This window comes from Condylostylus longicornis, unplaced genomic scaffold (assembly GCF_029603195.1).
Source record: "Condylostylus longicornis isolate FDR11 unplaced genomic scaffold, ASM2960319v2 ptg000049l, whole genome shotgun sequence".
NCBI classification, from domain to species: Eukaryota; Metazoa; Arthropoda; class Insecta; order Diptera; family Dolichopodidae; genus Condylostylus; species Condylostylus longicornis.
This window is the reverse complement of record NW_026578018.1, coordinates 7,117,048-7,144,546: the sequence shown is the minus strand read 5'-3', so window position 1 is coordinate 7,144,546 and position 27,499 is coordinate 7,117,048. Positions and strand designations below refer to the sequence as shown.

The 27,499-nt window shown below is 20.2% G+C and overlaps 1 protein-coding gene across 2 annotated transcripts; it reads left to right on the top strand.

The window, feature by feature from the left end:
• Positions 1 to 273: 273 nt before the first annotated feature.
• Positions 274 to 26,666, top strand: LOC129611293 (synaptic vesicle glycoprotein 2B). 2 transcript variants are annotated; one of them, XM_055524359.1, is made up of 5 exons: positions 274 to 491; positions 23,730 to 23,925; positions 24,023 to 24,806; positions 24,890 to 25,858; positions 26,161 to 26,666. In XM_055524359.1, the coding sequence occupies exons 2-5, from the start codon at positions 23,889 to 23,891 to the stop codon at positions 26,342 to 26,344; spliced, it is 1,974 nt and encodes a 657-aa protein (XP_055380334.1). In that variant the 5' UTR covers positions 274 to 491; positions 23,730 to 23,888; the 3' UTR covers positions 26,345 to 26,666. The 2 variants fall into 2 exon arrangements, with proteins under 2 accessions (XP_055380334.1, XP_055380335.1); XM_055524360.1 differs by lacking the exon at positions 274 to 491 and adding an exon at positions 18,423 to 18,440.
• The last annotated feature ends 833 nt before the right edge of the window (positions 26,667 to 27,499 follow it).

Below are 27,499 nucleotides of genomic sequence, written 5' to 3'. Positions count from 1 at the left end.
CGATGCAACTATCATTTCGTTTATCTTTTTAAATGTATTACCGTTGTTAAAGTTTAACGAATTCTTTTTGTTTTTAATGTTGTATTTTAAATATTAAAATAAGAAATTATTAAAACGGTTAATATATAAGAAAATATTCTTATAAATTTATAAAATCAATAATTCAATAAAAATTTATTATATAAATGGGATGAAAATAAAATAAAAAAGTTTATTTTAATTTCATAAAAATTTTTTAAAAATAAAAGATTAGAATACAAGTATAACAAAAATAAAAAATCGCCATAGCATTAAAATGTGATTTGCTTTCTTTTTCTAAGTGAATGAATGAAAAACGGTGATTTATACGATCAGTTTTGATTTAATTTAATGGTATAGCAAAAAGGTTTAACCCTTTATTTTTTGATTATCGCGACGCGGTTGTATAATATAGTCAATAGATCTTTGAATGGGAAATTTATATACAAGAATATTATTGTGCTATTTAAAAAGTAAGATTGTTGATTTTAATAAAAAATAAAAATTAAGTTAAAAGTAAAAAATTAAAATGTTATGAAGAATAATTAAATAAGTAAAAATAATGATAAAAAATTTATAAAGTGAATTATAACCTAAATAAAATATTTTAAATATTATCTAGTATTTGAATTTTATAATCTTACATGTTTTTATATGTTAAATTGATGTAATCATTTATTTTTGACATTTTTTAAGATAAAAAATAAAATTAATTTTTTTTTTTATTGTAAAATGTCAATAATATTATTAAATAAAAATGTGATCAATTATTGTATACTTGTAATACGTAATTTACAAGTATAAAAATTAATTATTGTATTTACAATTTATTATCTTAATATATGTATATTTAATTAATTCAATAATTTGTACGTAAACTATTATATATATACAGAGAGCGCGTGTATTATTAGCATAATATTAATTTTTAATTGAAAAATTTGTAATAAATAAAAAGATATAGGGTTGCATGAAATAAAGCCATAATTTGAAAAACAAAAATAAAATTGAAGATTTGATTTTCTTAAGAAAGGATTATGTTGTTCATTTTATTTGACTTTATATAGGTTCTGAGCAATTCTCTTATTTTGAAATCAATCGTCCTACAATTTTCGAATCTTCTTAAATTTTAGTACTTCACGGTTCCAGTCCTTCAATTTTAAAATCAAATTTTGGTTAATTTGCAGGTAGTACATATAGGCTAGACAATTACTAAAGGAACTTCATTTAAAATTGAAGCGGTAAGTCGACAAAGGGGACAAAATCTGGAAAAAATTTACATTTATATTGTAAAACATTTTTTCATTAACATTGTATTGTAAAACTATTAATTTTTTTGTTACTTATCTCCTATGTGCAGATTGACAATCTTGTCTTCTATTAAGTTTCTAGCTCTAAGAGTAATCACAGTTGAAAATATATGAAATTTAATGATGTTTTATCCGAAAAGCTCGATTTTCGTCAAAATGTTAGTTAACCCCTGTGTCCAATTACCTCTTCAATTGTTTTCATGATGCAGTAATTCTCGCAATTAGTCTCGTATGTAAATGTTTTGAAGAAGTCGTTTTGCGGAATTTAAAATACTTAAGATGTTCTGTAATCATATGAAAAAAAAATTTATATTTAAATTTGTTATCAAACAATATTATTTAAATAGTATAACAGAATTTAATGACCGCAATTCTGATTTATTTATAGTAACAACCAGATTTTATTAATTATATATATTTAATTCAAATTTTAATTAAAAAATCATTTTACCTGTTTTTATTCATTTTGGGTTTTACAATATAAACGTGAATATGTATGTTGTGTGATATTAAGCTAAATTCAATTATAAGATTAATTACAATTCTCTTTAATTATATATTTACAGACTTTTTTTTTTAAATATTTCCTAAATATTTTGAATCAATTAAAATTTCACCTGTGCTCCTTCAAAAAAAAAAATGAAGTTTTTAATATGAATTTAAATAAAGAAATATAATTTTATAAAAATAATTTCCATATTATTGCAAAATAATTAAAAAAATATTGTATATATTAAAAAATATAGTAAACAAAAATTAATTAAAATTAAAACTAAAATTTACAATAATAATTAATTATTTATCTTGAATATTATTTGTGTAAAATTTGTGTAAGAGAAATTTTGTGCATAGTAAATTGAATTTTTAAAACGCAAAAACTGTCATAATAAATTTATATCATAATTATTACAATTACTATTATTATTATTATTATTATTATTAGATTTTCAAATTAATTAACTTATTAATTAGTTATAGTAGTAAATTTTAATAATAACAACAAATTTATTATTATAATTTTTGTTTTTCTTCTAATTTACAATAGCATCAATACTAACAAATACACAATATAATTATTAATAATCTAATTTCATTGCATCATTAATATGTAAGTATAAAATATTAAAATTAATTTTATGCAATATAGTAAATGCATTCATTCTATTTCAAATTGCAATAGAAATGAGAGAAAATAATATTAAAAAAAAAAGTTGAAATACTTTAGTCAAGGATAAATTTTATATAATTTGTCAATGATTTAGTACATTACTTTTGTGAATATATATTATATATATGTATTTTGTATATATGTACATTTTAAGAAGTAAAAATAAAATTTGTATAGGATAAAATCAATGCGGAATAAATTGGATATTATTTGATAATTCTAGTTTATTCCGGTATTTTTTGTCAACTACATTAGATTTTAAAAGATTTTAATAAACCACTTTTAAAAATATCAAAAAGAAAACAAAAAAACCACTATAATAAAACTAGTGTAATAGTGCTTTAGAATAATAAGTATGTATATGAATAAATGGCAATAATATATATCACATAAATACATTTCAAATTAATTCTATTTGGACAAATATTTAAAATATATAAATATTTTTTTAATATTAATATACAATAAGGTTCTTTGAACTTAATTGAATTATGAAATTTCTTTTAAAACTAAATTTCCTATAAAACTCGATTAAATCCGTTCAAATTTCCCAAATTTAAAAAATCAAATTTCAAGATTTTTATCTTTAAATTATGCTTATTGTATTTTAGAAAAACCTGTAACAATAATACAAGTTTATTATCTGGAGTATTGGCTTAAATGGGTTATGTTATTTTAATTCCTAATATCATTTCATTCAATTATAAAATCACGTATTCAATTGCAGAACCCAAAAACGTTTATGTAAAATAAATAAGATTTTAGCCTAAAAGTAAAGAAAATTTTTTGATATTAGCATAATGGTACTGGTTTTTACAGTGTGAATTTATTACACTGCGATTATCATATATGTTAGATTTCTTTCTGTTAGTAATTTTATTTAAAAAGCAATTTATTTTTAACAAATATTTATCAAATATTCATAATGGAATTTAATGCCGGATTATTCGATGACCTTTGCTTATTTTGGGTTTTTACATGAATTTATATTATTTATTTTAAATATTTCACTTCTTAAATATAATTCACATTTTAAATACAATTTTAATTCCTTTTTTTATACAATTAAAAGTTTTCTAAAAGGTTTATTATTAAACTTTAATAATTGTTTTAAATGAGAAATAATCGCACATGCATTTTGAAATTAAATTTAATTATTTATTTCTACTTTAATTAAAGCTACTTATATCGTAGAGATCAAAGATTAAAATCAGTATTTTTTGCTAATACTTAATCTAATATATACATTTAACCCTGTATAAAAAATATTGTTGAGAGGTTTTATATAATTGTTATATATATATATGATCTGTTATTGATGTTAATCAAAAATTTTGTATAATATTTAGAATAAAATTAATTTTGAAATTTAAAATCTTATAATAAAATACTCTATAATCTTATCATAATCTAACTATGCGTCTAAGTATGTATTGTATAAAGTTGTATTTAAATATATCAAACATTTAAGTATGTTAAAGTTTATTTTATGAATTCCCTTATTTATTATAGTGCGACCTAATATCTCGTCATGTTCAATATTAATAATACTGTAATAATATTCTTAAAAAGTCCTTATACATAATTTAAATTCAATTTGAGTTAAAAATTATAGAACATAGTATAACAAATAAAATTTTATGATCTAGTTTATTTTAAATATTTTAAGTTCAAAAATCAAATTTTTTATACATATGTGTACATATATATATGTTTATGTGCAATTATATAAGTTAATGCTCTAAAATAAATGAATATCTATATTTATTTATATAATATACATACAATATTCAACTTATAAGTTCATTATAATAATTTAATATTATACTATATTTATATGTGTATAATATTGTAATAAAATATTTGAGAAAATTCTTAGTACTTTAGTATATATTATAAAATTTATTAAATAATAAATTTGCCCTCAAAAATTAAGTTAAAAAGAAATTACTATCATGTAATATACTCATATTTTTTTTTTTCAAATAAATCAACATATAAAAAAAATAATTCACATTATAAGAGTTGGACTTTAAATAAAATTCATTTTTCAGTGGAAATCTCTTGACGGTATATTTTATTTTTAATTTTTTTCTTTTTGCATTATTATTTAATCAAATTAAATTTAATAAACGAAACATTTATTATATATATTATAATATTTTGTTATATTCAGTGGTTGTATTTCACGTAAATCGCATTATTTTCTTAATTCGTTTATACAATTGAGAAGAAAAACCTAAATTTAAAAGAAAAAAAAAATCAGCACAGAATGCGGACTACATTTCTTATGTAAAAAAAAAAAAAAAAAAAATAAATTATATAGGCGCAAAAAGTAATAATTTTAATTTTAATTTACAATTTCATGTTTCAAATATATATACTTAGATACATACATACATGTTTGAAATATATTAAACAATATAAATAAAGCTTTACATATTTCAGAAGAGTAGAACAGAAATATATTTGTATAATTTGTAAAATTTTAATTAAAAATAAATTTCAGATTATGAAAATTTCTAATTATAAAAAAAGAAATGCTTTAATTTTTTAAGAACCACTAAACATAACGATCAAAACTCGCTAAAGCTCAAAAGTCCATTTGATAACTCGCAGTATATATATATTCTAATAGTATACAATTAATTTGAGCCCACCCTGTAAATATCTTTAAATAATAAAAAAATATTCCTATATATATATGTCTGATCTTTATATACTTGTATTTATAATTTATTGTTACTAGAGAGATTTCTGAATTGATATAGGAAAGTAGGAAAGGAAGACTTATATTAATTTATACAAGTATACAATAACATATAAAAATAAAATAAAAAAAAAAAATTGCGGAAAATTTCTTGCTTATAACAAGAACTGAATTATTTCAATTATCTATGTAAAAATTTCATATCTTTTATTTGTTATATAAAAAAAAAATTCGTTATATTATTATTATTGCTGCTGTTTTTATAATATGTACATATTTTATCTTCCGGTTAAAAAGAAAAAAACATTCATATATTTAATTACGTATTTAAATATTATAAATATTTGTGCACCACCAATATTTTAAATTGTTATACATATTATAGTTATTATTTTAAATTTTGAGTACGGAACATAGTATATACAATTTTATTGTATTTAATACAATCATAAAATATAATCTTTTTAGGAATTAAAATATGTACAAAGGTTCCCGAAGACAATAATATTGAAAATATTTTAAATATAATTATTATAAACTTTGGGAATTTTCTACTATACATTTAAATTAAAATATACAAATTTATTTTTGAAAATGAATGAATTATTACAAATAAATCTCTTGAGAAAATAAAATATTAAAAGATATATAATTATATTTAGTTGAAAAAAACTAACAATTTTTTAATTTAAAATTTCATGTGCGAGTGCGTCTATTGACAATATTTAACTTTTTTATTACAATTTGGTAATTAAAATTCCCAAATCAAATCTGTACAGAGTAAAATGAGTACATATAAGTATATAATTTTATATTACAATATTTATATTAACATTTTACACATAATATATACAACATAATAGCACTTTCAGAAAACTAAGTATAAGTGTGATAATTATATTTTTCGTAAATATGTGATAATTTATTTTAAGTATAGTTAAATACAGAAATTTCATATTATTTTCTTACATTAATTTTTTTACATTGAAAATAAAGATCAAATTATCACATTGTAGTTTTTATAAGATTTTTAACATTTACAAGATTGAAAACAAAAAAATTAAACTTCATCCCTAACATATTTTTCATTATTTAATTTAAAAATTATAGTTTGTAAATCTTTACATTTAGTTTCATTTAGTTCTTTTAATATACATAATAAAAAAAAAAAGATAGCGAAAGTATCTTAAGTTTCATGACTCATTTCTACATAAAAATATACTACCGTACCTATATTATGTAGTTTCTACTTAATATCTCTTATATTTAAACTATAATAAATTTATCTAAATAAAAGAAAAACAAAAAATAAGTAAAAGAATACAAAAGAATAAACAAATATACGAAAGAAATACGTACATATATATATATGTATGTATCTTAAGTTAACAGCTTTTAACCAGTTATATTTTTTGTAAACAAATTTTTTATCTACGTCATATTATCAAATTATAAACATATATGTATGTATATAGTACATATTATGACTGACTAACAAAATATTTTACAGTAAAAATTATGATTTTGAACTCATTAATGACATTGAATAATTAATGAAATTTTATAAATTCTTGAATTTTTATTATGGATCTTTTGTTAACATTTTTTTTTTTTGGTCTTAGGAGAATGGCTGATATTTTAACATTAATGAAAAAATAACAAAAATTTACTATATATATTAAAAGAAAAAAAAATTCGCGATAAAATATTTATTTTTTTTTTTATTGATTTTATAAACTTATAAAAAAATAAAAAAAATTTTTGACTTTGAATCTTCAACTGTTTAATGAATAACATAAAAAAAAATATTAAAATTCGTTTGTATAAAATGTGACCAAAAAATATAAATTATATGTGTACATACATGTAGTATTGATGTAGCAGGTTTTAATAACCATTAAAGATAATTACAAAAACTAAGAGAAATAATGCTTAATATTTACCAAAAATTTTAATACACTTTCATTATCTTTAATAAAACTATTCGATTAATGAAAATGAAATTTTCAAATTTATTTAATAGCCTTCAAATAATATTTAATTAAGCTTTGTTGCAATTGATTTGTGAAAAGTATGTATTTTTTAAGCTACCTCCTAATAAATTATTATTCTTCGTTGAATATTTTAATAAAGTAATTTTTAATTTTCATATTGGGTTACAAGTAATTATTGTTTTGAGACCCCTTTTGAATACATATTGTATAAATAATTACATATATAATTAAACATAAATTAAAATTATAATTACTAAGATCTTAAATTGTAATGAATGAAATATATACTAAACTAAATTACACTACATAATGTACGTTGCTTAACTCTGAGATTTTAATTTACATTAACTACTACTACTGACTAGCATTATGTATTATATCATTGAATTAACATTACAGTTAAATCACAGTTAAATCTGTTAATCAGTTTAATATAATATTATATATATAGGAGCATTATTTTTTTAATTTCTTAAAACGAATAGTAACAATAAAATTTAACAATAATTAATAAAAGTAACTATTATATAAATTTTTACTATTTTTTACTAATTATTTTAAAATTTAATTTTTATTATAATTAAATATTTTGTCAAGATACGATAACATTCCAATTAAAATTATTTCCACTTATAGTCTTTTTAAATAGAATTTTCCAAAATGATTTACTCAATGTTTGTAAATTTTTTAACTTTTTTACTCGATTTCAATCCATCACATTTAATCATATTTTGTGTATGTATGGGATCATATTGTCTTCTCGTTTTATAAAGGTCATCAATGCAATCAAAATCTTGAACATAATTATTAATTGTATTATTTAAGAACTAAAAGAAAGATAAAGTTGGGTCAAACCAATGGTTTGTATTGCAGCACTTTTCCCTTCAACAAGTGAAAATTCTGCTTTTAAATACAGTCTATGTATAGCTATCACACTATTAAAATTATTTTCATTCATATACAAAACTATTTCTAGGATTGCATATATTTAGGATGACGCATATATGAAGTCTTTGAAATAAAGCAAAAATTAATATAAAAAGGGGTTAACATAATGCTCGATTTTAAGGGTTAATTGTGTGAGTTAAGAAAAATAATTATATTTTTTAATTTCACGGAATTTACCGTTAGCTTTTTGCGTTTATAAAAATTTGGAAAAGCTTGCGGTTTCAGAAATATAAGGTGTCAAAAATTCAAATTTTACGAATTTCAAGAGGTGATAACTTGAGAGGGGGCGGAGATGGAAAAAAATTTTCTTCTAACAAAATGAACTATTTATTAATATCTAAAAGCTCCTAAAATTTCAAGCTTCTACAGTCTGGGGTCTAGAAGAAAAACGACATCAAAAATTTGGCAAAAAAGGACTTTAAATAACGGTAAATTTGAGCGGCCATTTTGTTTTTCTTAAGTTGAACTATAGTATACCGCGCAAGGGGAAGCAAGCCACTGCCTTTCTGCGTTTGCAAAATTTCAAAAATTCTTATGGTTTCATTGCAACAAATATTTAAAAAAGGCCATTTTTAGGGTTTTGGGGGGGTATAACTTCTAGAGGGGGGGAGATAGGTAAAAATTTTGTTCTACGGAAATAAGTTTCTAGTGAAGATCTATGTACGTATTAAATTTCAGCTTTCTATCTTCAAAGGTGTAGAAGTTTTGTAAACAGACACACGGACAGACGGACGGACGGACGGACGGACGGACGGACGGACGGACGGACGGACGGACGGACGGACAGAGTGAAACTAATAAGCACTTTTTTCAAAAAATTTTTTGGAAAAGTGCTAAAAAAAGAAATTTTTATTTAAAATTAAATCATTTTAAAATTCATTGCATATTTACAGGATCATTTTTAATATATACGGGTAAAAATTTTGTTACTGTGGTACATTAATTTTTTATTTCTTATTGTTAAATAATATTATTTGTTTAGATTAATTAAAACGAAATTATTGTACATGCACGTACATATTATTCTGTTTACATTCTTTTCTTTAATATAAAATAAATTCTATATGTATATATGTATTTATCATATCAGCCGCACAAAATAATATTATTATGTACATATTGATACAGTTTTTTTTTTCGATCAATTGGAAATAATGTGAAATTCTAATTAATTTTATTTGAAATTTTTCATTATAACAAAAATTTATTTAAGTATAACAATAATATAAGTACGTTTAAAGATAATGCAGCATATATACAAACATGCAGCATTATATATGTATGTATTTTCTTATATTCTATCGAAATGTCTAAAATGTCTAAAATCAGACTTAAAAATTGATCTTAAATTGAAATTTCAGGGACAAGGTTAAAATATTATTATACGAGTATGTTAAACTTAAGTTTTTTGTTATATTCGAGAAATTTTGTTTATTAATTATTTTATTTATAAATAACATTTTATACATATATTTACACATGCACATGCATATACGTACACTTTTTATTTATACAGTTAATTATACAAAATTTACAGTTATATTTAAGTTGCAATTGAAATAATTTGAAATGGCAAAACAAGATTTTTCGTTTTTGTTTCTCTTTACTGATTTTTTACTATATGCTGCACATAAGTGCAAAATTACAATTTTATAAATTTTTCTAATATAATGCGTTAAGTAGCTGTATACAAAAAAAAATAAAAACTAAATTTATATTGCATTAAAAGGAAAATAATTATAAGTAGATAAAAATTAAGATTATTTTAGAAAAAAAAAAATAGTTTGCGTAGATTTCTTTCTACTCCAATAAATATTCTGTGAATATCTATTTACATATATGTTAACATACATACATTACATACGGTATACATGTATAACCGTAACACAACGTATTTTACGTTATATCTGAATATACATAATTAATCATGAAAGTAGTGCCTTATTTTTTACATGTATATGTTTGAATATAAATTTTATAGTACATATTACTAAATCTGACACAATAGCAAATAACAGTAAAAAATAATAAAAACAAAAAATTTTAAAGAAAATTGATTTATAATATTTTTAATTATGATATTTTTTTTATTATTTTTTACGTACATAATATTAATTTTTAAAATTATGTAAAATTTTCCATTTTAGAATTAGAACAGTATACAATGGTATTTATACGGATTATGTCTGTATATATTGTGTATATGTAATTAATTACCTTGATTATTAAATTTTATATATTTTTTGTTATATTTGCATACATATATAATTATATTTTTGATATATATTAAATGTGTAAATAATTCACTGAATATAGGAAATCATTTATATATTAATTAATTAAAGTTTTTATAATATGTGGAAGATCCGCATTAAAATACAAGATTAATAGAGGACATTTTATATCTAAACAAAACTACACCATATTTAATATTGCATATTTTTAATATTTGTATATATTATATAATTATGGTTTTTAAGTTTCTGCAAAAATATCATAAAAATTTAATCAATACCTATAATATATATATGTATATATATATATATATATATTAGAGTATATATATTATAAATTTAAAATTATTTAATTACAAAATGTTTTTCACCTTTTGCAATAATCAACTATATGAAAACAAAAATTTAACAAAAAATTTTATTTGGATTAATATCAAAAAAAAACAGAGGAAATAATTTGTGTTAGAAAATGCTTATTATTCTAAATACTGTTTGTCCGTTTAACAGACACTGTCCCGGAATTTTTAGTATTTTTACATTATTACAAAATTCAACAATTAGCACGGTTTGAATTGTGTACTAATACAGTATTATCACAAATTTTAGGATATTTAATTGAGTTTAAATAGTTTTTTTTTTAATTGCACAGTTCAAATAGTTTTTATTGCACGGATTTCTATGGCCAGAACTCAATAATCAAAAACTTGAATCAATGGTCTTATCATCTTAAAACCTATGTATACATGTTTTTCAAACATTTTTCGTTTTACTATATAAAAATATAAGTTTTAATGTCAAGGTAGCTTAAAAAACCTTAAAAATTAGTTTCCTAAATAAACGGGGCATTTTAACTTTTTATTTTCTTTCAGTTTTTAAGTTTCTATTGTTAATTATTTAAAAATATTTTTAAAGAAACTTCCTACGCATATACATATTATATCGAAAAAAATATCTTAAAAAATTTTGGCATTTGAACATTTTTAAGGTAGTTTGTAGAAATTTATATTTTACAAATGATTACAGAGTGCTTCATAAAATTGAATAATGGCATACATTTACATTTATATTATCCGAAAACATTTGATTAAATTTTCTGTTTTACAAATACATACATAATTAATTTTTATCCGAGTTTTTTTAGTAAATGTTTTTTTTTAATTCATACAACTTTGTAATTAAATTATATTTAGTTTTCTTTTAATTTAACTTAGTTTTACTTCTAACTTATGCAATTTAATTATAAATTGTTTTTGTTAAAATTTCTTATATATTTATGATTCTTTTAAAAATACTGATGTTGATTTTTAATGATAAATCATTTATCCATGACAAGAACGTATATGAATATATTATGCTACTACTATAAATAGTTATTATAACTATATATACATATATCTATTTAAATTTTCAAAGAAAAAAATATTATAAAAATAACTTTATATATAAAAGATAATACAGATTTTACTCTTCACAATACCATTATTCATAATCATAATCTCTGATATAATTTTTTATTTTGTGTTTAATTAACTTCTGTATGTACTTCACATAATATTTATTACGAGTCCTATTGTTTTATTTATAACCTTAAAATGTGATAAAAATGTAAACAAGAATTAAATTTATAGTATAACAAAATATTAACAAAAATATAAATAAATAATTAAATAAATTACAAAAGTTGGATTTCTTTTTTTATTTTTTTTTTTATCAAAAAAATTTTATACAAATATTGAAATAAAAGAGAAAGATTTTCTTTATACATGAATAAGAAAAAAAATATTTTTTTTTGTATAAAAAGATCTAACAAATCCTGATTAATTTTTAATACGGTTTCTGAATTAAATCAGAACCAACGATAGAATTGTAAATTCGCGAGTTACTGCAAAAAAAAAACAAAATATATAAACTTAATAAAAACTGTAATTAAAAAATTAATTAAAAAAGGTAAATAAAAATATCAAATGTAAAATTTTGTATAAGTAAATTAAGTGAAATTTTATAGAAAAAAAGTGGTTTATTATATACGGATAGCAACAAGAAAAATAAAAATCTAAAAAACTAAGATAAAAAAAAATTACAATTATTTTATAATAGGAAAAAATTTGAACAAAACTGTAATATTAATGTAAAGATTGAAAATTTCTGAACCTACAAAATAGTCTCTAATTATGTGATGCAGTTATAATATACACCTGAATGGAATTATCAATTATCTTTATTATAATTTTCAGATCTTCCATAAATTTATCCGACTTAATTGGTAGAAATTAAATGAAAATATCTAGAATTAAATTACACTATAATAAAAAAAAAAAAATTCATTACATATTCAATTATTATAGAATTTAAATTTAATCCAGTTCATATACCTTAGCTATTTAACTTAACTTATATATGTCAGAGTTAAATTCAGTTTAGTAAATTAAATATTATTTATACATATTAATTTTAACAAAATTCTACTATAATTATTTTAAATTATACAAAATAAAAGCAAAACATGTGCCATTTTCATAAACTATAATCAAAAACCTGTTACGTGCACCTGTTTTCGTTTTTACAAAATGAAATAAATAAATTAATATTTTTATAATTAAATTTAATTTACCTACACTATTTTAATATGTGCGTATTTAGAAGCAAAATAATATATATATGTACATATTATTAGGTACCTATATAATTTTTACAATACCTACTTACATATATTAAATTTTTTAATAATATTGATATTTTTAATAAATTTTTAAAAATTTCACACTGTTGTGATACCAGTAGATTCAACTTATTGAGTAATTATAACTTCAGGGTATAATTTATATTTATTTTAATGCCATAAGCATTAGCATTTCGACGTCTACATTCTTTCATTCAGTCATAAAATTTTCAATAAATTTTTATAATTTTGTTTTTTTTTGGGTTTATTTAAGACGATAAAATTCATAACCATTTTAAAATTCTTTGTTACTTCTTTTTTTTTTGTAAATCCCAAATTACTTTGAATTATTTAGTGCCTTCTTTTGTGAGAATTTCTCCCTTCTTATTCATTTTTAAATACGTACTTATTGTTGGTAAATATTTTTTTAGGTAAATAGGCAAATATTTCAATAAATATATAATTTTAATATATATTTTTTCATATGTGTATAATAAACATTTGGCTTACTACGTTGAATTAAAAATTTTTGAAACTAAAAACAGAAATTTAATAAAATAAAAATAAAATTAATCTATGTATACACATATTGTCTATTAGTTAAATAAAATATTTTTGATAATAATTAAATTTTTTTTCATAAGTGTTTCATATAATAAAGTACTTATATATGTAAAATATAATAAATTTCTATTCTGTAAGTATGTTTTTGTAACTATTACATACAAAACAGGTACTTTTACTATTATCACAATATATTTTACAATCCATGTGCATACTATAATGTATATTGAAAAATCATCCAAATAAGTCCAATTTTTTATTAGTAATTTGAGTTTAGAAGAGAGTAGACAAAATTATAAATTTTAAAATCAAAAGTAATTTCTTGTGTTAATTTCTTTTTTTTTTCTGTTCTTTTTCTATTATCATTATTTTTTTTAATATATCAACAACACTAAAGTATAATATGAAATTGTGCCATAATTAGATGATGGAATACCCGTTTATTTGATTTAAACTTGGTGATTTAATTATTATTTTTCCTTATTTTAAAATATTAGCTATTTACATTTATAATATTATGACGTTAATTTTTCATAACACCTTTTGTATAAATATTGTATAATTTAATTATAATATTGTTAATATTCAATTAAAATCGCTATATCATACGACAACAATTGATTTTGATTAAAAATTTAAATATCAGAAAAATTTTAAATTTAAATGAATCATTAAATGCTGGGAATTTTTACAATTTGAATAAAATTAATAATATAATTAACAAAATTTTTAACAATTGATAATTATAATAATTAAAATATTATAGAAAAATTTCTCATTTTCTAGATTTTATTGCTAAATAAATTAATGAATACGAGTAATAGAAGGCATATAAATTATAATTTATGGTAAATCATCATAAGTTGATATGATCTTGCACAAAAAAAAAACATGATTTTTTTAAAGAAAATTGTTATAATTTAATTAACATTTATAAAAATAGCAATATTGCAGATATACTTTTATTTGATTTTATTGTTAAAAGAAGCATAAAGTGAATTTATGAATAATAGAAAGCTTATTAACTATTTCATTTAATTTCAAAAGATTATAATTATAATACATGAATTTATTAATAAAAAACTCAGCAACGATTAGACTTAAAAAAAATCATTAATTAAATATATTAAATCATAAACTTTGATTTGTGTCTTGTAATTCTGCAATTAGAATTAATTTAAAAGTCTTATGTTTCAATAAATTTTAATATTAATTGGAATATCAATGTTTACTTTGAAAATAACTTGCATTTTCAAACATTTTTCAAATTTTTTTAATTAAATTCAATTGTTATCATTAATTTATGATTAAATTCAATTTGAAACTAAAACAAGATTGCATTAATTTTACTATTCATTGTTTTACTATTCATAAAATTTAAATTTATGCCTATAATTATCTAGAATTTAAATACAAATTATTAAAGTTAAATATATTTTTCTCTATTACCTATGTACACTTATATACCATTTGAAGGGCGAAATCATGATAAAATTAAAACTGATTAAAAAAATTTTAAAAAGTGTGAAATTTCTTAAATATTTTATTATATCAATATTTATAATAAATTATTTCTATTGATATTATTATAAGTTAAATGTTTAAATTATAATTAAATCTTTTCGAAAATAATTTTATTTTAATTTAATGACCCAATAATTATTATTTTCTCTATCATTTTTCACTTTCTTTAAAAATGTTGATTTTATTTCAATAATATGTTATATAAATATCTAATAATCATTATAATTGCTCTGAAATTATATATTTTAATTAAATCTAAAATATAAAGAACTGGAATTTTAAATATTAATTGTAATTATTTTGAACTTTATTGTAAATAATATTGTGTACACAATATTTAATGTGTATATAAATAGTTTAGATTCTTATATTATGAAAATTTTATTGCAGAGCACCTATTTCATTATATAGCTATAAATTTTTAACAATATATAATATATATTTACATTTTTGTATAATATAATATGTATATATACTTATTAGCATTTACACATAATAAAATAGAAATATACGTTTATTTATTAATTGTTACAAAAATGAGATAAATTAATCAATAGAATTTTAATTTAAAATTATTTGGTATATGTATGTACCTATTTATTCGTTAGTGTCGACATTTTTGTTGATTTTGTTTTATTTTATTCCTTTATTTAAGTAAATATCATTAAAATTTAAAAAAGAAAATTGTAATTATATGTAAATATATATAAAAAAACAAAACAAGCCCCTTATCTGCGTAATTTACGTCTGGATATTTCCAATTTATTTATACATATTTTTCAGATAGGAAGTTGTTTAAAATTTTATAAATTTTATTTATGCATTTACAATATCTTATTGTAGTTTATTTTTGTACATATCTTGTACTATTTATGGAAGTTTCATTTCTAGGAAAATTTTTTAAATGATAATTTTTAATTTACCTCTGAAACAACCTCCAAGTTTTCAAATCGAAACCTAAGCATATTAAAGCACGAACATCTTCCTTTTAAAGTTTTTTTTGAATTGTAATAGCTAGCTTTCATCTAAAAATATTTTCAGGAAAACTTTCAGGAGTTTTCTTAGGTGATTTACAATACAAAATCCTTTTCCAATCCAAATCAAATGCAAGTGATCGAAAATCTTGTATTATTTAGGGAAGTTCGATTTCTAAAGAAATTTTTGAATGATAATGCTGAAGTTTTCAAAAGAAAAATTTTAAGCATATTGAAGTAAGATCATTTTCCTTTTAATAGCTTTTTTGAATTGTAATAGCTTTTATCATAAAATTATTTTCAGAAACCGTTTCAGGAGTTTTCTTATTTGACTCACAGTACAAAATCCTATTCCAATTCAAGCTATTATGTAGCTGTATTTCGTCTTGATTGTAATAAAAAAAATGAAATTCGCTATAGTACACACTTAATTTAAATTAAATTTTAAATTTTTAAAGAATTTATTTTTATCCATAATTTTTTAATGTTTCTTCTGTAATTTTGACAGTTGACATTTACATAATAAAATGTACAAATGAATTTTCAATTTGTAAATACTTTTATTTAATTGTTAAGTGGCGTAATAGATGTCGTAATTTATATACATCTATTGCATAATTGTAAATGACGACATCTATTGCAAAAAAGATTTTAACAAAATATGAATATAGAAAATAATTTGAAAATATGTGAATTAATTTCGTTCACTTTACTTTTCTTAATAAAAAAAAAGATTTTAGTAAATTAAATCATATTAATAAATTAATCTTTTTTTTTTGTCTCTAATTACTTAATTAAAATTTAAGTAAATTAATATAATAATTAAACGATAATTAATTCATCTACTTTGCATTGAGTGTGATGTGTTTACATCTGGAAAGGAGTTGAACATTATTCTTAATACATTTATCGCAATGTGTTACGTAATTAAGGGTCAAAATGCAATTGTACGAAAGTATATACGTATGTACATATCCACAGAATAAATACTTGGGCGAATATTTTTTCAATTAATAAATTTAATCAAGTTCATATCAATATATATACATAGTACCTACAAACCTGCATAAAATTCATTATAGTATTGAACTATAGTTAAACTTAAATAATTTAAATTCTTTAATTTTGTAAAAGTAGTTCGGGATAAACTTAAAATTGATTGATAAATTACAAGAAAAAAAAAGAAAAAAAAAAACAAAATCATACCACTTTTCCAGTTGAAACTAGTTACTCCTTTCCCAAATTTTATATTTTTTTTTATTTTAATTATTTATAGTAATTTTTTTTTTATTTTTAATATTTTTTATTCTTATTTTCATTTACGTATTTGTATATAATAAATAATAATAATATATAGTTCTTTGAATCATGATTTAACAGAGTTGAACGCTCATATGTACATTTGTATGTATAAATATGTACATATATATAAATATATTTTATATTAATTTTTTTAATAATAATTTAGTTTTAGCAACAAGAATTTGTTCTTGTCACAATAATAATACTATCACAATAATAATTGTACCACATATATACTTATATAAATTTAAATATTATTAATTATTGTACCACTTTATATTAAAAGAACCACCTGAAGAAATAAAATATAAGATAAAAAAAACAATATATATATGTGTATGTTTAGTATTATTAAAAAATATAGTACATATATTTACAAACATATACATAATATAAAATTTAAGAAAAATTTTCAAAGCTTATTTTGAATGAAATTTTTTTTTTCCTTAAGAAAAAATAAACGTTTAAAGCTTTATTTAAGACATCATTTCGTTTTAGTTGATTCTGAGCTTTTGAATCGATTTAATCGTTAAAAAAAATCCAAAAAAAAAATATTAATTATTATAATTTAAAAAAAAATTTTAAGATTAAAATTTTCAGAGGAAATTCTTTTATCCTTTTTTTTTGTTTTGTTGTGCTTTATAAAAAATTTTTATTTCAAATATAATAAAATATATTTTCGATGTATAAAATTTTCATTAGAATAAAAAAATATTGAAAAAAAAAAAACAATTACAAAAAAAAAAATTTACATTAAGTAGATTTTTTTTTTTTAAAAACTATTCAAAAGAAAATTGATGTTTTCCATAAATAAAATATTTGAAACAATTTTAATTAAAAAATTTAATAAAAAACGGACTCCAAAGACACAAATTATTTGACAGTGGTTTTGTTTTTTCTACACAATAAAAAGAGAATTTTATAATTTTTTTTTTTGTTAATATACAAAAATATTTAAAATTTTGTGGTTTTACAAATAAATATAAAAAATTCTGTGATACACACATACATCTTAAATATTAAAAAAATCAAATTGTAAGTACAAAAATATCCTTTTATATACATATATAATATTATTTTCAATTGCAATTAAATTAATAATTTGGTAATAATTTAATTATATAAGGTAAAACATAAATGTAGAAATGTTATATAAATAAAATTATCTGTATAATAACTGTTATCTTAAAAATAATTCAATTAATTATTTCAAAGAAATAATAAAGGAAGGGTTATAAATCCATTTATAAAATTATCAATTAAATTAATATAAAATTAAATCTAATTAAATTAAAATATAAAATTAAATCAATTTCAATTCAAACGAAATTGAGAAATTTATTTTAAACAAATTTTTAATAAAATTTGAATTCAAGATAATGTAATGAAAAATTTGAAGATTTAAATTTAAAAATAATTTTAATTAATTATTAGGTAATAAGTACAGTGGGCACACTATATATTAAAACTTTACTCTACAAATTCGTTAATCTTCATGGTGAATTTATCAATTATACTATGGTATAATAATTTATTTCTCCAATTTCTGTAATACGTTATGTTTAGTATATAATATAAAATTGTTTACTGATTAATTTGGCGATACTTTAATTTTATTCTTTAATTAAATAATTAAATAAGGCTAAAAAAACCCTTCTGAATTTACTGTTCTAAATTGAGAAATTTAGAATGAATTTTAAAATTGCAATAATTGCAATATTATTAATATAATGAAATGCTTATTTTTAATACCTGATTACTGATAATTTTGATTTCAGAAAAATTCATTTTGAGTTTTCTTAATTTCTTGCAGATCAATTATTTTTGATGTATACGAGTATAAATAGCATTCAAATATTATGTATATAAAGTTTGACACACAATTAGTTTATTCTTAATATGATATACTCGTACATGCATAACAATAAAAAAAGAAAACAATATTCGTATAAAAAAGTTACTTTTTCCTCTTTTTTTTTTGAAATTTTCTGTGAAATATTTTAATTAGTTTTGTTTTCAACCTTGAATCATGGTAATTACTCTATATGTTCTGATTTATTTTGAATTGTATAAATAATAATATAATTCAAATATGGTATATAGGTATATATCTTATAATTGAATGAACTAGTTTAATTGATTTTCCTTATAATATTATAATGAAAATTGTTAATTGAAAATTAATTAAATGAAATAATTGAACTGTTAGTGAACTAGAAAATTTGAACTTAAATTTACAAGATCATGATTGAAAATAAATATATATGTGTACATATATATATACCATATATAATTAATGGTTTTTTAATTACACGTATTATTATCATATCATAATCAATTTAAATAATTATATTAACAAAAATTATCAATTTTTTTTAAATTTTTTTTTATATTACAAGAGTATAAAGGTATACATTAAGGTTATTTGTAAGATAGAATTTTTTTGTAATTATTCAATATTGGCTATTATTGCATTACTATTCAATTATTGATAAATGATTATTATTACACAATTATTATTGCATATAATAGGGATTACAATAACAATTTGATATTAGACTATCAAAAAACGATTTGATTCGAAAAAAATTAAAAACAAGATCGAGTTTACAAGATATTTTCATTTAAAAAATAATGTAACATGAGCGCTGATCACCATTTTCGATTTTCTTTTTGTCTTCAAAATCTATTTATTTTGCATTATTTAATAATCTCACATATCAAAATAGGAAATAATCACCTTTAGAACTATATACAACATATAGGATAATTGAATGAAAAATACTATATTAAGCTTCTTATATGAACTCTTTTAATAATATTTTCAGTCCATTTTTTTTTTATTTCAATTGATGTGATAATTGCCATTGTTACCTGTAAATAATAATATAATTTGATATTCAACAACAGTTTGACAATGAATTTTTTAACAAGTGTGCTTGCTGTTATACATTTACTGTTATACGCGTATTAATTTTCCTCGTATAGAATAATATAGAATTTTTTTTGTGTGATGATTTAGTCTAAATCAGGCTAAATATAATAAATAAGATTATACATATGAATAAATACCATTTAGCGTGATTTTTAAATGGCATTGCCATACTATAAAATACAGTATTATGTGCTTACATATTTTGTAAATTGCATATTAAGCATGTACGAAAATTAAATCAAAATTATATAATTATGTTTCCTTAAAAAAATATTTTTTTTAAACATCATACACGCATATTCTATATATTCATAAACAAAAATTATAATTATATTATGCTTAACGTAATGTATACATACATAAAGAAGCATATTGATTGAAAATATTATCTATACTTTTAATTTTTTCAACACTATACTCTTATTAATTAAATAAATAAATTATTTGCATGCAAAATTCAAAAATTTTCATAATTTAAAATTTATCTATTAGATTAGCATTTTAGCATAAATATTTGTGTTATGTATATGATATGTACATATGTATATAAAAGTGTTAGGTATGTTATTGGAATTCGTTTTTAATAAAAGAGAATGAAAGAAAAGAATGTTTGCAAAAAAAAAAAATTATTTACGGAAGAAGGAATTAAAAAAATATTTATAAAAAATTAAAAATTAAATGTCTATATGAGGTTACCAAATAAAAATATAACAATACAAAAAATAAGGTAAAAATCATTAAAATTCTACGATAAATAAATGCATTTAAATTCTAAAACAGTTAAAATACAAAAATAAATGCGTTTAGATTTGCTTTTTATTTGCCACTAAATATTGTTTAGATTTATATTTGAAAAAAAGGTGGGAAAATTTTTGTTTACAAGACATAAACACATATACGAATCACACATTTTATGGGCATTAAAATATTTTATTCTAAATATGGAATATATTAATGAATTTACAATATTTGTATGTATAAAAATGTACAGCCGTCAAAACATAAGTAAAACAAAATTTTTTAATTGCATTTGAAATAAAATTAAATACGTGCTTTAGAAATAATTAGGAATACATTATGTATTTTTTTAACACAATATAATTATACTCTTCATTGTAACATAGAACATTGTAAGGCGGCATCTAAAGTTTACTACTATGAAATGATTCAAATACTCTAAAACAGTTGATTATAGACTTAAATGCCATTATAAAGGGTGTTTTACCTAACGAAAATCAGTTCAATTGCATTTTACTACTTTTCAAATATTTTATATTAGAAATAACTAGTTATTTAAGTTTTTAGGTTTTACGCTTTCAAAAGTTATCTAAGTTCTTGGTGAAAATTGCCAATCCGAACTGCATAATAAAGCACAGCCTAATAATACAAGTTGTTTATTTTACAGCCTAATAAGCCAAGTTGTCGTCAATTCCCCTATTATATTATTCAATAGATATTCTGTAAATCATTACATGTTGCAAAAATTATTAATATGAAAAATATAATTAGTTAATAAACTTAATATAGATTTAAAACAGTTAAACAAAAGTTTTGTATAGACCCCATCCAAAAAATGCTTCATTTTTAGGTACATATGTACATTATATTTGCTTCAATAATCCACTACTGCCAGATATTCTTTACTTGCTTTCATATTGACAGTTATTTCAAGACAATTTCCTTAACCTTATATGTATGTTTGAATTTTAAAACTAGTTTCCTAAATTAAAAAAATTTATAGAAAATTACCTTCATAAGCAATCGTTATTAATTATCATTATTTTTATATTAAATAATATCTTAACCATATATTACATATAATTACATTAATTAATTTCTATACATACATATATAGAAATTGAGAAATGAAATTTTTGTTAAAATTTTAAAACACGTAAAATTTTAAATTTTTTTATTTGCAATTAAAATGATGACATACTAACAAATTAAATTTGCAAAATTTCTAAGAAAAAGGAAACAATATAATTATATTGTACATACATATATAATATTGATTCAGTTAGTTTAATTTAATTAATAATATTAAAAAAAAAATTAAATCAATAGAAATGCAAACATAATAAAAAAAAAAATGTAAATAAATAAATTTAAGCCATGTCACAATATTTTAAGTTCAATAAATTATTTGTTTTTATTTTAAAAAATTTTATTTAGTTCATATTTTCTCGACAGGTTTAATACAGTCATATTCATATATATATATATACGTATGTACGTATATATATGTACACATATTTTTTTTCTTCTTTTGTATAATTTTTTGACTTTATACCAACTAATTAAATATTTTGAGTATATGTGCTGATTATTTATACAAGTTTGATCTAAATATTTTAAAGGATATTAAAAATTTGAAAAAAATAAATATGTATTTTTATTATCGTTTATAACACCCTTAAAAAAAATTATACATACATATATAAAACATTTCTAAATGAAAAATAATTTTTTTTTTATTATTTGATATATGTATGTATGTATTGTAATATTGTAAAGACATTATTAATTTAAATAAGTTTTAGTATTAAAATAAATGAACTCAAACTTAGGACTCTGTCAGATACACAATTTTTAGTTTTGCCATTAAAGTTTGATTGCAAATTAATTGCGCTCGCAGCTAAGCAACTAACCTATTTAAAATTATTAAATTTCAATCAGTTTACCAAAAATTACAAAATATTTGATTGCTTATAATTGTATGCTACGAGTATCATACAGAGTTACATGTGTTTGCGCTTGAATATAAACCTATGATAGAATACAAATAAGTATAATCAAACAGTTGCAAAACTAATAAAATTGCATGTATGTCTGCGCTCTTAATGCTAAATTATTTTTATACTAAAATTATATTATTATTAATTAAGCACTTCTTATGATTATTTTCAAATTTTAGTTTGGAAATGATCTGATATTTTATTGAAATAAATGTGTGAGAACCATAAATTTTTTACATTATTACAAGTGAAATATAATTAAATTGAATAGCTTAACAATGTGCACTCTTAAAATTATTGTACTATCGAATTTAAAGAATATCCTACAGTGACCTTGACAAATCTTAAATTTTACACGTTTCTGATTAATTTAAATTTTGTTTTTCTTTTTTCCATATAAATATTCTTTTTTGTTTTTAAAATTTCTGGGAAAGTTTTTCTGTTTCTTGTTTTATTTTTATTGTTATATAATATTTGCTTATAAAGCATTATTAAAATAAAATTTTTATTTAGGCAAATATTATAGGTACTTGTATTTGAAAATCTGTTTTGAAAAAAAAAATAATAATCCTGCATTATATTTAAAAATGCTTTTTCCAAAAACGAAAAAATTAATAATTAATAAATAATTTTTTTTTTATTTATTTTCAGAACAAAAACATCAGTATTATACGAATTAAGTACAGTAACATACGAAAAATCTAATATTTCTTTTCCCTTTTTAATCTCTTTTATAAATTATCATTTTATTATTCATTTTTTCTCCTTCAACTTAGAAGAGAACTATTAAAAAAAACTCGTCTGCATAGAATGGTAGAAGGTGATTCTGATCATAAAAATAAAGAGAGTAAGTGAAACAGAAACTATGTATAAATTACTAAATCTTATGTCAGTCTCTATTATAAAATTATTTTTTTAATATTATTATTATTTTCTATATATAGATTCAAATGTAACCAGTGATATACAAATAAGCGGCAAAGAAGTTGCTGAACTAAAGAAATCTCAACTTCCAATACAATTACAGCCGTCATCATTGTTAAATAACGAGAAAAATTTTGATTTGAATAAAGATTTAGTAATCAATAGTAATCAAAACGAAAATTTTAATAATCTTAATAAAAGTAATATAGATGTTCCGCCACCATTATATTCATCATCGCCAATAAATGAATTATCAGCTGTAGCTGAAAGTAATAATGTTTCGGTAAATAATATTACAAATGGTGAAGTTGGCAGTGGTTGCGGTGGTAACGATGGAGATGATAATAAAAAAGGAAATGGAAAAAATGATAAGAAGGGAAAGAAAGGTAATGGAAAAGATTTACCACCAAAATATGATGCCGAATGTTATGGTGCTGGTAAAGTAAAAGCTGATTTTGAGGAGGCCATCGAATTAACAAAATATGGTCGCTTTCATTATATACTATTAGCAATATGTGGTTTAGTTAGTACCAGTGAAGAAATGGATGTCATATCAATGTCATTTATATTACCATCTGCACAATGTGATCTTAATTTGAATACACAAAATAAGGGATGGTTAAATTCAATTATTTTCATTGGTATGATGGCTGGTGCTTACTTTTGGGGTAGTATAGCTGATTCATTAGGCCGTCGTAAAGTTTTAATTGTTATTTCATTTATGAATGGTTTCTGTATTGTTGCCTCCTCATTTTCACAAAGTTATGAATCATTTATGCTGTTTCGATTTTTAAATGGTGCTGCGTAAGTAAATTTCTTTTACTTAATGCGAATATAAACTTAGATTGTTGATGATTTAATTAATTACGATTTTTTTTATTGTTTAGGCTTGGCGGCAGTGGACCTGTTATTTGGTCTTATTTTGCTGAATTTCAACCAAAAAGTAAGCGTGGCTCTATGTTAAGTTTCATGGCAGCATTTTGGACTTTCGGTAATCTACTGGTAGCTGGTATGGCATGGATAATTATTCCAACACATATTGGATTTGTAACACAATATTTTGTTTACAATAGTTGGCGTGTATTTTTAGTTTTTTGTTCATTCCCATCATTTCTAGTTGCCTTTTTATTATTTTATTTACCAGAATCACCAAAATTCTTATTATCGCGTGGTAAATATGATAAAGCTTTAAATATATTCCGTCGTATTTATTCAATTAATACTGGTAAGGAACCAGAATTATATCCCGTTAAAGAATTAGTTATTGATGAAAAATTACAACAAGAATTAGAAGAATCAAAGAATTCTATACAGGGAAAATATTCAAGAATGTTTGATGGAATGATAGAAAATAGTAAACAGTTGTTTACTTCACCAATATTAAAATTCACACTAATTTCAATATCAATTAATTTCACATTTCATATTGGTTATTATGGTTTAATGATGTGGTTCCCAGAATTATTTCATCGTTTTGATGAATATAGTCGAGCACATCCAGGTGAAGAAGCTGGTGTTTGTACTGTAACTGAATATGTTGTTCAAAAAGGACTTGATCATGCTGAAGACGGTGTTTGTAATTCTGAAATACCAAGTGCTGTATTCATGGAATCATTAATTTCATTAGCATCAGCATTACCAGCTAATGTTATTGCAGTTTTAGGAATGGATCGTTTAGGAAGAAAATTCTTTTTAATATTTTCGACAATTTCAGCTGGTTTATGCTCTGCTGGAATGTATTATGTTTTTAATAAATTTCATAATTTAATTGTTAGTGCTGTATTTAGTGGTGTCATATCATGCGGTAATGCTGCTTTAGATTGTTTAATTACAGAAATTTTTCCAACAAATTTGAGGTAAACTATAAATTTTTTCAATATTTTTTTCATAATTCGCTTATTTTGTTTTTATAATTTTTAGTTTATGAAAACTTTTGTCTTTATCGTCAAATTAATTTTATTCTAATAAAAAGATTTATATCAGAATTTTAATAAACATTTCAAACTATACATACATATAAATATTGTAAATTATAGAATTTATTTAAAATTTTTTAAAGCAATTTAAAATTTATTTAAAATAAAACCAGTTTTATTGAATTATTTATTAAAAAACAATAAAATTTTACACATTTTAATAATTTTTTTTTTGTTTTTAGAGCGACTGGTATTGCCATTTCAATGGTAGCTGCAAGAATGGGTGGAATTATTGGAAATGTGGTTATTGCATCCTTATTGGATACATATTGTCCAGCTCCTACATTTATTGTTGCAGCATTACTTATTGGTGGCGGATTAATGTGCCTTTTATTACCAAATACAACACGTACAGCTTTAAGTTAAAAGAAAAATATTTTTTTTTTGTTTTAAAAAACTTTGTTAAGCGCATAAACCCATATTAATTATTATTTATAATAAATTACATACCATATTTTTTCACTATATGTATATGTACCTACATTATCGACCAAAAATAAAATAAAAAGTTTTTCCTTCAGAAATCTTATCTATATTATAAACATGCATAAATATAAAATTAAAAATATTTAAAAATTTTTCAAGCTCAATTTGTAAATTTTTTTTTAATTCTATAATCTTTTATTTCTATACTATTTTTTTTTTTTTAGTTATTAAAATGTAAAATACAAAAAAAAAAACAAACGAATGTTATATATAATAATATATGTAGATAAATGTAAAAAATATATGTAAATATAATAAGTATAAATTATCAAATTAAAGATATATGAATTTAATAAAAATAATTTTGTGTTGTTTTCTTCTCTGTTTGTGGTACCCTTACTAAGATATTTAATTGTTCTTTGAATTTAAAAATTCTGCTTTGTACTTACTAATATCATAGCCCTATTATAATAGGCGTGTGATATCTTAATAATTAATATTAGTTTGTTCAGGTGTTTTTAGGTAAAAATCATTTTGTATTTCAAAGTAAATAACAAATTTCCAATTAAGTGAACTTGATCAGCAAACTTAATAGAAAAAAAGAACAATGAATTTTATTATTTCCAAAAAGCATAACACATATTTTGCCAAATTTAATACGAAATTTTTGTTACTTTGTCAAAAATTATAATATTAGGAAGAAAGTTTATTGAACTTGTAATTAAATAATTGCAGATATGTATAAAGTTATTTAATATATTATTCATATAGGTATTTTAACAACCTATATAATCACAATCTTTTACTTGAAATATAGTGAGTTGAAAACTTGTGAGGTCGTTAGTATCAAAAATAATTTTGTTTAAATAAGAAACATTTATGCAGACCTTTCTATATAACATTACTTTTTTAAAAATTCTGACAAACGCACTATAGCTTATTGATGTTTGATATAGTTAATTAATGATGATGAATATTACTATCAGATTTCAGCAAGCCCATTTTAAGAAGTTCTAACTACATATAGATTCACTGTAATACTATACTAAGTAAAATACTAAATATAGTTTAATGTGACACTTATAATAGTTCCTA

What these genes read in the sequence shown, in the direction of transcription:
- LOC129611293 (XM_055524359.1), top strand. Translation starts at nt 23,889, where the DNA reads ATGGTAGAAGGTGATTCTGATCATAAAAATAAAGAGA. An exon ending in TGATCATAAAAATAAAGAGA is followed by an intron (nt 23,926 to 24,022) that starts GTAAGTGAAACA and finishes TTCTATATATAG; the next exon opens with ATTCAAATGTAACCAGTGAT. An exon ending in ATTTTTCCAACAAATTTGAG is followed by an intron (nt 25,859 to 26,160) that starts GTAAACTATAAA and finishes TTTTGTTTTTAG; the next exon opens with AGCGACTGGTATTGCCATTT.